Genomic DNA, 12,962 nt, shown 5'->3' with positions numbered 1-12,962 from the left:
AAGATTCTGAAAGAGTTGCTCCTCTTAATAACCATCATACAAAAATCAGAAGTACTGCAGTTTAGAAACTTGTAACAAAAAAGTGGCCTTAATAAACAGGAACATGAAACAAAATGCTAAAAGGAATTGGAAGGAAGAAGTTGGATATATGCTATGTACATAGCTTTAAAATAGTGACTACTTCTGGCTTTCCAAATGAAATGTAGCCTTACAAAGACTGCCTAACTTTTAGTATTGTAGGTTTTTTTTTCTGTCATGAGTTCATCAGGTTGGATATGTTAGCACTGGATGTTCGCTCTTAAATGTTTGACAACAACAAAGTTCTGAGGAATCTTTATTTTCAGAAGAGTTGTTCTCCAGTGAAAGGTATTATACATTGTATTTAAATTTGTTGTGCTGGAAAAATCTAGATTTAACTAACCAGATTTAATAGCCTGTGTTTTCTAGCACAGCAGAGTCAGGCTTTATTTAAGCAGCAAAATTCTAAGATGCTGTAAGATCTCCCAAATTGTGTTGTGTTTTGATACTGCTCACCTCAAATTTGTGACAAAACAAAAATAGGCAAATGAATTAAAACAAATAAAAAATTCAGGGTCTGTTTTGTCTGTAGAAACTAGCCAGTTGTGTTTGAGGTGACATAAGCCCTGTTTCAAATACATGAATCTGTAGACATTTGAGTTAAAGCTTACTTGCAGGTTTCTGCAAGTAAGAAAAGGCAGGATTTTCCTGTCCCATGCCATATGCACAGGTTTTCATGTGGCTCCATGGTTTTGGGGACAGGGGAGAAATAGGCATCTTTCTGCACTTGATACCAAGTTTAAATGTCTTCTCTGGCCTAAATAGCTGCCATGTAAACCTCTCTTGCAGTATGGCCTTAGATAGTGCTAGTTTTAGTTCCTTCCAGGGGGAGATTGGAGAGAGCTGACACTACTGCAGGTTTTGTGAACTACTCGGTTATGTTTCGTAAGCACAGCAGTGCTTTCTGTCTTTCTTTCTCAGAGTGTCAGAGTTTTGCATTTTACATTGATGTTTTCCTCTCTCCCTCCTTCCCCCCTCACCTCCCCACCTCCTTATCAAACCACTTTCCCCAGGAGGTTGAAGCACTTTTCAAAGGAGACAATTTGCCTAAGTTCATCAACTGTGAGTTTGCCTATAATGACAATTGGTTCATCACATTTGAATCGGAAGCTGATGCACAGCAGGTAATGCTGTTTTTTGAAGCCTATTAGAATGTAAAAGTAAATAAGGATGATATGAGGGTGATTTGACGGGTCGTAAACTGTATTACAAATGTGTAACAACTTGAAAAGAAAAATACCCCACACTGTAAAAACAGTAATGCTTCCCCTTAGGTAGTATCTAGTTTTCAGTAACTATTAAACATAACACTTAAGAGGTTTTTTTTATCTTGTTCACATTTCCTGGCTAAAGCTATGATTTTTTTGTACTGAGAGTGTTGACTTTTTTGGGTGACACATTGAAATGCTTCAATCTTAACAATTAGAGTCTGGTTTTTAATGCTACTGAAGCACTTAATGATAAGTTAAATGTTGCTAAATGCAGGTGGTGTATGAGAGTTTGCTATACTGTAACATTAGCAGACACTCCAAGAATTATTGTTAGGCTTGGCTTGTCAAAACTTAAGTTTCCTTTATTTAAATTACATTGGACAAATCTAACAATTTCTTGCTTATAAAGGCTTACAGATACCTTAGAGAAGAAGTGAAGACTTTCCAAGGAAAACCAATTAAGGTAAATAGAAGTTTATGATGTAGCGGTGGGGTGTGTGTGTATGTTCTGGGTTTTGTGGTGCTCACCGTGATTTCTAATATAAATTTAAGCAGTCCAATCTCAGCAGCTATTTGATCTGGAGGGTGATTTAAAAATGTAACACATACAACTTCAGCTCTCCTCTTCCTCACTTTTGGCAGTGGTATATCCAGCCCAGCAGCAGGGGAGCATTCCTGCTGTCCTTGAAGGGCAAAGCAGTGACTGATAAGTGTCCAGTAAAAGTTTAAGAGCTGCTAATTTGAACCATCCTGATATAATTTGAAAGACTGCTGTAATAAATAATCTAATCTCCTTTGCAGGCAAGGATAAAAGCAAAGGCAATAGCTATAAACACATTTTTGCCAAAGAATGGATATAGACCTCTGGATATGAACCTCTACACACAGCAGCGCTACACAACATCCTTTTACATACCTCCAGTATACAGTCCCCAGCAGCACTTCCCACTGTACAGCTTAATTGGCCCACAGACCTGGTCAGCCACACACAGCTACCTTGACCCTTCATTGGTAAGTCTCTTGATTCTGAAACAGTTGTGTTCTTTTCAAAGCTGATACTATTTTTTTATTGAGGTGTATGAAATATCCCTATCCTGAAGAGAGGAGTTTAAGATTCCAGTTCTTCTTGAAAAACAGTCCTTCAAAATCCTTGCCATGGTATACAAGATGGATTATTTGAAAATTGTGTCTGATCTCAGACTGGAGTGTGATTCTCAAACCTTTCAGGTTTTCAGGCAGTTCTTTAGTAAAGACTTGTCAAGATACCCAGATCTTCTAACAGGAAGTTAGGTTGTAGGTTAACATGCTGAATTGCCCTGTTTGGCATGTTCTTGAAGCAGAATATTTTCTCTGCAATAGTAACATCTCTTTTGGCAATGAAAAGTGAAATTGCATTTGCTAATTACAAAAATCACTTTTAAATTGCTTTTTAAGTTATTTTCTTAAAGGGGCTGTTGGTAAAGCTTGAAGCTAGGGTGGTAGTAATAAATTCTTAAATACTCTAATGAGATACCTGCTGTATCCTGCAATGCTGCTTCTGTCTTCTGCATTGTGACAGTCTCATCAGAATTGCCTTGGCCCCTTTTAGTTGACCTTTGTTACCCTACAAATACGTGGACTTTCCTGTAATGACTGGGAGGCTCAGGTTTCCTATCAGGAGCCTCTTTCACCCCTCTGGAGATGCATCTTTACTTGTGGCTCAAAGAAACGAGGGGAGCAATGCTCAAAATTAGAAGCTCTTTAGATGTTTTTTTTGGCAGAGGATTAAAGTGTCCTTGAACAAACTTGAGCAAACATCCTCTGAACTGAACCGCAGCTAATTAAAAAGTTGGTGTGCTAAACACTTCACACACAGGGAAGGGAACCAGAGGCCTTGCAGGGGGAGGCGTTCTGCAGGGGATGAAGAATGTGGAGGAGACAAGGTAACACAGTGAGCAGTATTATTCCAGGAGAAAGCTGTCTTTGAGCAGCAATGAATGTGAATCTGCCTGTAGATAAACTAAGACTATGACTGTTGCACAGTCTTGTTCTGGGATACTGAAGGAGCTGGATGGGAGTAGTGTAGAAGACAAAGATGAATATCTACCTTATGTTATCCTGTAACTTTTTGTATCCAGGAAAGCTTGCTAGTCCTATCCTGTGGGGAAGACTTGATGAGTTTGCTAGCATTAAAGATCTCAAACTTTTCTTAGTCAAAACAGGAAATCAACTGTCTGTGCTTTGCTTTTCACTGTTCTGCAGTGTATTGTCATTGGTTAGCTGCATTTTATGTACATGACTGTAACGTGATGTTTCTTGATTCTTTTGTAGGAAGAGCTATATTTGAATAGAAATCACTTGAGGAGAACAGGGACCATGAGGAACCATGACACAGCAATAATTTTCATGAGACAGGGTTGCAGTTTGCATGTAGAGACTTTTGCGAAAATACAGCAAAGTTTCTCTACTCTGCTTCAACATAAACTCTACTTTCTCTCATCTCTAATTTGAGATTGAATACCCCAGTCGTGTGGGCAATACCATTTTAGTTCTGAAACTTGAATATGGCAACACATGTCCTCACAATTCTAAAACTACCTCATTCTTCGTCATGTACTTAAATCATATTTGAGAAAAGATCCAGTTTTTCCTGTTTGGGGAAAAAAAAAGAAATTGAAAAGAAAGTATATTTGAACCAGTTGACTCCTGTGAATGCTTTTGGTATTATTGGAAAATGGGGAATTTTTTTTTTTTTCCTTCAAAAGGATCACACATCATTATAAAGAAAGAAGAGTTGAATATTGCTAAGGTCCCTAATATGTTCAGTATCTTCTCATTTTTCAGGTTTAGTGGTTGCTTACTAGTTTTGATGGAATTTTGCAGGGCTCATGTTGTAACTCTTAATCCAGAAACACTTCAAAGCATTACTTTGATGAAACTTTGTTCCTCAAGGAGCTTTGTTACAGGCCTTCTTTAATGGCCTTTTTGTGAAGCCTGAGGTAGCATTTGCTGTCATGCATGCTAGGTTAGGCTAGCAGTAGTTTGATATGACAGCTTTGGTGTTAAATTTTGTTTTCCATTGATTAGTGATTTAACTTGCACAAGAAACCCTTTTCAAGTTTAAATGTACCTTTATAGCAAATGGTCTTAATCACAGCTGTTTCTCAAAGCTTAATAGAATGTAGAAAGAATCTTTTTGTTCTGCATTGTAGTTATTTTCAGGGGGAAAATACAACCAAGCATTTGCTGGTGCTAACAGTAACATTCCTCAAATGAAACACACACATTTGAATAAAAAATACAAAAGTGGGCTAGTGAGGTTGGAGAAATTACTTTGAACATGCTTCAGGTTTTGAGGCATCTTGTTACTACAAGACATTGATATGCACCCAACACAGAAAATGTTTTGCTAATGTTGTTTCTTCAGACGAGAAGTCAGTGTTTCACATGTAGGATAAAGTGGTAAGATATGAAAAACATCAGAGTTCCACTTAAGATCCATTTATTCTCTAGACTTGATTTAGATGTCACATGGAAGTAGAATGAGGAACTAAAAGGAAGTTGTTGGGTTTTTTTAAGGGAGGAATTTAGATACAGTTGTAAGAGAAACAGTTACAGCCCATGTAGATTAGAGGCTCTGACAAAGAGGTACCTTGGTACTCCAAAGTCATGTGTAGTATGGTGTGAAATAGGAGGAGAGCTGTTTAACTTACAGACAAGAATTTTGGCTTGATGTTTTTCAATCCTCTTGAACTATCATAAGTTGAATATGTGTAGTGGCTGACTTCTCAGAAAAACAGAAGCTTGGGGTTTTTCCAGAAATTTTGTAAGTCAGCTACAAGGCACTAGACAGATGCTCTATTGCTGTTTGAGACAATCTTTTAGTACTATCCTGCACAGAATGACATAAAATATGGTGTTAAGAAAAGTAATACTCGGTTTGTTTATAATGATGAGCGTGCAATACATTTTTTTAGGTAACACCATTTCCAAATACTGGATTTATCAATGGGTTCACATCTCCAACCTTCAAGCCTGCTGCTTCTCCACTGACAACACTCAGACAGTATCCTCCCAGGAACAGGCAAGTTCATCTATCTTTTAACAATACTGTTGTATTATCTGGCACATGGGGTTTTCATCTGCTTATTTTAGTAACACCAGCTAACTTGAGAATATTTAAGAAGCTGAACCTGGTGGCAAAGGTGAGGCCGAAGGGCAGATTGTACTCCTGATGTTAATGGATGTAGTGTTTTGAAATCTAAATGGACAGTCTGAAAGCTGAGAACTTGTCTGTCCTGTGATTTAGGGTATTCAGCTGAAATATTCTGGGAGATGACATGTCATCAGCAGGATTATTCATATAGTAAAGCTCTAGGTGAAAACAGGCAGGGAAAAGGTTAATTTTGATAATTCACATGACATGTTACAATGAATGTTGATCATTCTTTTAAATTAAATAAGTGATAAAGGAGTGAAGATCTTGCTTCTTCTGAATTCTGTGAATAGGCTTAGGCCTCAGAAGGTCTCTGATAGTGCGCGTATGTTGAAATGACTTTTGAATTTATAGGAACCCTAGCAAGTCACATATACGCCATACAATACCCAGTGCAGAAAGGGGACCTGGGCTTCTAGACAGTCCTACAATATTCAACTTTTCTGCTGATCGTTTAATCAATGGCGTCAGGAGTCCACAGACGCGGCAGCCGGGACAAAGCAGGACACGGGTGCAGAGCGCTACCACCAGTTACACCAAGAGGGAAGTGGGAACTGGGCGGATGGAGCAGACCAGCGTGGACTCGTCCCCTGGATTAGGGAGAGGAAGGTGAGTGTGCTTCATAGTTGTCCTCTGAAGAGCCAAGTACTGCTGCTTCTAAACTGCTCTGTTTAGTAGAGGTCTGGTATTGTTACTGTTCTCAATGCTGCTTTAAACTCAGCCTCTCTCCTCAAACCTAAAATCTTGCAAAGTACTTCACAGAAAGTGTTAAATACAGAACAAAGGCAAAGCAGACTTGCGTACTTTTCTACCAGATGAAAATCATTACTGGCAACTGATGAGCTATTTAGATCTATAAGATCTAATCTTCTATCCTTTCTTCATCTGGTGCAAGAAAGTTTTTGTATATTATTTGTTTGACTTTATTGAAGAAGTTCTGCTCAATTCCATTGTTCAGCATTGCAGACTGTATACCTGAATGTGTATTAGCAGTGCTCATTCTTCACTTTTTCAGTTGAAGGATCAGAATTTTGACCAAACGGGGCATACACAACAGCAAAGATGATGGATTGGTATGGAGGGAGGAAAAACTGCTACAGGCAACAAAGGAAACTATTGTTATGTTGTTTTAAAAGCAACCAAACAAAAACCACAACCAACTACCTGGGGAGCTGAAAACTGGCATATTTATAAATACAGTTCTAATAAGTGCTTCATAAAAGTATTCTGCAGCTTTATAATGGCTATATTTATGACGCCAAGTAAATCACATTTTGAGTGACTTACTGAATTGGAAGATAACTCAAGTGTTCTGCAGATGATCCTATTTCAGACTTGTATCATTGCAAAATTAAATGGGTATTTTGTGCAAGGGTTGTAATACTTTTCTAAATCTAATTTACCAAATTGTGTTATAACTAATGGATGAAAGTATGATTAAGAACTCAGGAAACAAGATTGCTCAAACTATAGACTACAAAAATGTGCAGGAATAGTCAGTACTTTAAATTATATTATTTTGATGTTTCAGTATTGAATACATTTAAAATAATAAAAGTCAAACTAACTTAGAAAATATATTGAAACTGAATTAGAATGCACTGGAAATTTTACTGTGCTGCTTGGACAGGCTTTACCTGAAGCAGGGCTGGGGGAAAAGTGCTAAAAATGTTTTGAAGGAGCCTTACCTGGATTGAAAATAGCTAGCTGTATTTGAGAAGTTACATCGGTATACAAAAATTCTTCACCCCCTTATTTAGATACTGTAATATTTTGTCTAATCCTTATATGTAATCTCTACTGAGATGCTTTTAACACAGGGATTACTTGTAAGCAGTGTATTCTTACCCTGACTTGCATAAGATATATCCCTTTATTTTAAGGACAGCTTGCTAGGAATTTTTCCCTAAAACATTTCTTAATAACCTGTGTAGAATGAAGATGGATGAAATAGCAATTGGAATTAATTTCTCCTGTTTTCATTAACTGCTTTCCATCCATTTATAGGCAAGGTTCTCATATCTGCCTTCTTTCCCTTAGGAAAAACTCATACGGCTACCGAAAGAAAAGGGAGGACAAGTTTACAGTGAGTGTTCATGATCTTATTTGTCTCTAATAAAAGCAGGGTAACAAGGCAAGAGTGTGGGTATTATGTGGAGTAGCAGGGGACAGAAGTTACTGCAGAAGCAGTTGAACATCACAGTTGATTGAAGACAGCAGCTCATTAGTCACATGACTTTACTGCATTTGGGTATCAGAGAAGATTTTCCAATAATGCAGAAGTCAGGGAAAAGTTAAAATTACTCTTATAGTAGCAAAAAATTTCCACATCAGTTTTTGTCAATATGCCAATGTTCACATTCAGGAATGGCTAAACAGCTGAAGTTCAAAACACTTGATACTTCATTATCAGTCATGGTGACAGTGAAGAACATTCTATAGATCCTTGTGGCATAATGTGTAGCAAAAATATTTGTTATGAAGGGGTCAGTTCATTTTCTTAAATGCCTCTTCAAATGCCACCAGGTAAGGGTATGCTAACACTATTAAAATACTGTGATTTTGGGAAACTGAAATTCAAGATTAATACAAAAGTAGACTTGGTACTTGGAAAGGCTGCACTAAGTGTAGAAGAGAAAAAACCATGTTTTTGTAGGATTTAAGGTTTGGTGTGATAAAAACAGTCGTTTCTTTGCAATTCACTTTTGGCACACATGGCATATTCATGAAGCTGAACCAGGTTATTTCCTTATTCGTGTTACAATAAAGTAACACTACTGCATGAGCCATAACACTTTCCTAAAGGTCTGGAATCACTGCATATGTGTGTTTGTGGCTCTTGCTGTTGATTGGCCTGAATGAACTAGGAGAAAGGAGCAGGAAAGTTTAGCAAGTGATTCCTTCCTTTTGATTGCTTTTAGTTCTCATCAAACTTCCCATAGGCAGTGAGACCAGATTTGACTGTAGGATTCCCGGTACTTCTTCCTTTTGCCATTTCAAAGCTGCTTGAATTTTTAGAGTGAAGTTTTCCTATTAACTTTTTTGTATATTTAAATGAACAAGGAAGTGGTACAGGTTAGGTGTGAGCGACTGGAGTGAAAGGATTACCTTGGACACCTCCCTGAGTAGAGCAGCACTTCTGACAGAGCTGACTGCAGAGATTATTTGAACTTTGAATGTAAAAACTGGTAGATGTGACTTCTTTGGAGACCCACAGTTCCCTTCTGTCAGCAGCAGGCTGTAACTGCAGCCTGTGCAGCCAGATTCCTTCCAGTCTCTTCTGGGCCAAGAATCTTTCTGTAGTGCCCAGTGCTGCACCTTGAGCAGAGGTGAGAGCTGCTGCACACCCAGGACTGTAAGGAAGTGTACTCGGAAGGAGAAGATTAAAATTTTTCCCCTTTTAGACTGTGGAAATAATTGAATCCAGTATCCTATTTCTTGTGTAATGCTGTAGCAATTAGATAGTGTACACAGGACACCATTAAAACCAGTATATTTGAATGGAGTAATGACTTCTTTAGAAGATTTTTCTTTTTAAAGGAAAAAAATATAGAGTTGTATGCATGTTTGCATGAAAAAGAGCATGAAACTTTTTGATCAGATTGTTGCTGATGCTGTAGACATAAGCCAAGTACTGAACCTATGAGAAGTTAACTTGAGAAATTTTATGTAGTTAGCTTAAAATTCATATAAGTCCTCCCTCATCCTGCTAATTTAAGGTGTTAATGCCACTCTTAATGTTTTGAGAGTTTTAGAATTCAACTGTGTAACTTAAAATATAACATAAAAGCATTTGCTATTGCAGAGCTGCAGTCCCCTTTAAGAGGGGCAAGTGCTGTGATTTGAAGAATGACTTAAAAATTGGAGTTGTTCCTCTTGCAGTTTGAGCTGGATTAGTGTAGTCTCTCTCCCTGACCTTTGACAGGTCATCTGACTTCAGTTTTGGAGATTTGCAGTCTCCATTGCTGTAGCATTCTTCCAGGGGGTAGTGCTGGGTCAGTAGCAGTGCTTGGAGTTGCAGTTGTTCTTGCTTCTGTATTTTTTCTTTCCCTACTTGCCTCTTGACACACAATTCTTTGGACATTACATGTAGTTTGTGAAAAGACCTGAAAATAGTCTTATATCTGTTGTTCTTTTTGTTCAGAAGCATTGTTCTCACATTCACACCATCTTGACTATATACTCGTATTTTCCTTTTCAAAATAGGAACTGTTTCAGAGATTGGTTTGTGTCTGGTATTTTGCAGCAGAGATCATCTTAGCACAGGCCTCAGCACAGTCAAGAAACAGTTCTTTGAAGAAAAACTTCTTTGTTTACATGATGTAGGTGAAGTTAATTGGTAACTTCAGTTACAGCGTATTACAAAGGAGTTTTATTTTTCCTGTGTAAATATAAAATAACTTACAAATCCTTACCAGCAGTTCTCACAAGTGATCTTAAACTGTGGTATTTTTAACTCTTGAACTGCTCTCTGTAGTGCAAAAATAGTTGCATTTAGCACACAGGTGTTGTTTTTTGCTTGAGACGTTGGTTTTCTTCTTAGATATAGTTAGAAAATCTCTGTTTCAAAAATAGTTTTGACACTTACCTTTCTATTTTTACACAGTGACAACATAGATTAATACCGATTAGATATAAATTGTTAATGTCTGTACTACATAAAAGGCATGCTGTCTTGCCCTGTCTTCATATATCTGAAAATAAGATTCTTGTTGACTCCTGTCTTTTTGTTTAGGATGTTACTAACTGTACATAAAAGGGCATTATGTGTTCACCATATGATGATACATAAACCAGTCTGTTTTCCTTTCTGTGTCAGTGTGTCTGTCCTTAAGGAAGAGTCGGTGAGAACTTCTTATTGTGTCAGTGTCCCTAAAGCTGATGCATATACCATGACATTTAAATAATAATTGAATATTTTAAGGGCAACAGTGGAAATTTAAAGCATCTGTTCCTCAGTACTCTATGGGGTTTTTGGGAGATGAGATGGGGGAGCCTTCTCCAGGGGTTTGCTGATACAAATCAAGTGCAAAATACAGTTTAGAGTTGCATATCTTATCTGTCATGCACCACAGTAACCCCAACATGCTATTTCTATTCCAGAGAGGCCAAACACAGTCTCCACCACCCCCAAAACCTCCATCTCCCAGCTTTGAATTGGGTTTATCTAGCTTTCCTCCATTACCCGGGGCTGCTGGCAATTTAAAGACTGAAGACCTGTTTGAAAACAGACTGTCCAGTGTGGTAATAGGAACGTCAAAAGAAAGAGTGAGTAGTGGATGCTCATTTTTGTGGGGAAAACAAAGAATTGCATACCTCTTGTTTTCTGATTTGGTGGTCTATACATGGAAAAACTTGTGGATTTACATGGGTTGTAAGAAATGGTCTTTAAAAATAATTTGTCAAATGATGTGCTGCTGCCTTCTTCACTTGTATCTTAGAATTTGTTGGGTATTCTCTTTGAAATGGTGTGGAATATGGGCACCAGTTTAGTAAGTAAATGTTAATAGCAGAGATTAGAAAATATGCTCTTTGCTGTACATAACTGCCTCAGGCTTTTTGATAGACTCAGGTGAAAAGTATGTGATACATTTTCCTTCTTGCTTGAAAGTAAGACTTCTGAGTTCTATATATAACACTTTAAAGTGACAAACTTCTAAGCACCAAAATAAAGAAGCTGCCTACATAATCTCAGTACACTAGGCATCATAGCTGGAACAAGAACTGCTACCAAAACCAGCTGGATCCCAGTGTTGTCTTGTCAAATTGCTCAGAAAGATAAAAAAACACCAGAATAACTTGGCAACCACTGCTGTAGAGATGCAGTTGAAAATTAATGTTCAGTAGTTTTTCATAGATTTCATTCTTAGAACTGTCTCTGCCATGCCATCTGTGAGTGACAGTATGTTCTTCTCCAGCAAAACTCAAATAACCCTCTGCAGTGTGGAATTCTCTGGGCTATGAAAGTCTGAATTGGCTTTTTTTGATAGCTCAAATTTAACTTGTGTTTTTCTAGCTGTACCACAACTGAAGAACTGAAGCCCTGGATTAGCAGTGCAAAGTGACATGGTGAAACATCACAGTCCTCCAGTGTCTTCTCCTGCAATAAGCTGGGTTTAGAATGTTTTCTTTGGTGCCCATGTGTCAGGGGTTGGTAAAGAAAGGGGGAGGCAGCGGGGCAGCCTGCAGCCGAGGCAGTGACTGTACAGAGAAGCCATCTCTCTGTCTTCTGCAAGTGGTAGGAGGGGCTGCTATGTTCCAGGATTGCATTTAGCAGGAATGTGCAGTTCAGAACCATGGTAAGAGCAGTGTTTTCCTTACTGTCAGCCAGTACTACAGATGGTAGCCTGTTCTTGGCTAAGATCTATTAATTATGAAGTATTTTACCTCTGTTACTTATAAAGTGGGTTTTGACTATTGTATTTTAGTTTTTAAATATAATTCCAGCACTTGCTTTTAATGCTGCAGCTGAAAACCCTTTGTTCCCCCATTACAGATCTAGTACTTGCTTTGTACTTTATGGTAAAGAACTTACACTTCTCTCCTGTAGAGGCAGTCTTCATATCAGTCAGGCACTTATGCTTTGTGATACTTGCAATGCACTGTCACATTAAAAAGCATCCTTCAATCTACCAGTTTCATTTTCCAGCATACAGGAGTTACTCTGTACCATTGTGTGGAAAAAAAGGGATTATGCTGCCTTTCCTTGTTGGCATTTAAGCAAAGAGTAAGATAACAGCAGCTGGCTCCAAAGAGCGATTGTGTTCTGTTACAAAGCTGTTTGAGCTAACATGAGTCTTGCCAATGTATACAGGCTGCTTTTCACCTTGATCTCAATGTTTTTTCATGTCACTTGATGTGGTGTTACAAAGCACTGATGTTGAGTTACACAGTGCTTCCCTTGTTTCATATAGATGGGCGAGTCCAATGTATGGGAGCTGAGAGGACTGAAGGTCTGTCATTTCTAGCAGTTGTTATGCAAGCATCACATTTTATGCTCTTTGCTTAGTGATGCTCTTCTAGAAGTAGCTCTGAGGAATGGCAGGTAATAATCATCCCACATTTTGTTACTAGGAAGTGCAGCACTGTCAGATCAAGGGCTGAGTGTTTTGGCAAGGAAAAGCTCTTGAATGTCTGCTTGACTTGAAGCTGTTCACACTTAACCGTGTACCTACACGTTCTGATGCACTTGGGTCAGGATGCTCAGCAGCTTGCAATTTCAAGCCTTTGCACACACTATTACACTGAATAAAACTGTAAAAGCTGTTCTGTTATTTCTAAACATCCACCTTTTACAGTCTTTTACTTTGAATCAAACTAGGCTTAGATCTACCGCAGTAATCTATGCTGCCTGATTTTAGAACAGTGCCATCAAATACCATTTTCCTTTATAACAGTGACCATAGGAGTGTTAGGGTTTATGCCCTTTTGAATGGTGTCTTGGCTGGGGGAAAAGGAGGGTTATCTTGTTCCTTCTG

General features: G+C 38.2%; 1 protein-coding gene across 3 annotated transcripts in view; it reads left to right on the top strand.

Annotated features, from left to right (window-relative positions):
- LARP4B (La ribonucleoprotein 4B) overlaps positions 1 to 12,962 on the top strand; it is a 57,255-nt gene that overhangs the window by 36,010 nt on the left and 8,283 nt on the right. For 2 of the 3 annotated variants that reach the window (XM_038123785.1, XM_038123767.1), the window contains 7 exons: positions 1,092 to 1,202; positions 1,699 to 1,752; positions 2,091 to 2,300; positions 5,246 to 5,352; positions 5,839 to 6,093; positions 7,525 to 7,570; positions 10,588 to 10,752. In XM_038123785.1, the coding sequence (XP_037979713.1) occupies positions 1,092 to 1,202; positions 1,699 to 1,752; positions 2,091 to 2,300; positions 5,246 to 5,352; positions 5,839 to 6,093; positions 7,525 to 7,570; positions 10,588 to 10,752 (948 nt within the window). The remainder of the gene's footprint in view (positions 1 to 1,091; positions 1,203 to 1,698; positions 1,753 to 2,090; positions 2,301 to 5,245; positions 5,353 to 5,838; positions 6,094 to 7,524; positions 7,571 to 10,587; positions 10,753 to 12,962) is intronic. The other variant, XM_038123776.1, reaches the window with a different exon arrangement.

Source organism: Motacilla alba, chromosome 2 (genome assembly GCF_015832195.1).
Source record: "Motacilla alba alba isolate MOTALB_02 chromosome 2, Motacilla_alba_V1.0_pri, whole genome shotgun sequence".
In the NCBI taxonomy this organism is placed as follows: Eukaryota; Metazoa; Chordata; class Aves; order Passeriformes; family Motacillidae; genus Motacilla; species Motacilla alba.
Note: the sequence above shows the minus strand (reverse complement) of the source record. Positions and strands in the feature narration are given on the sequence as shown.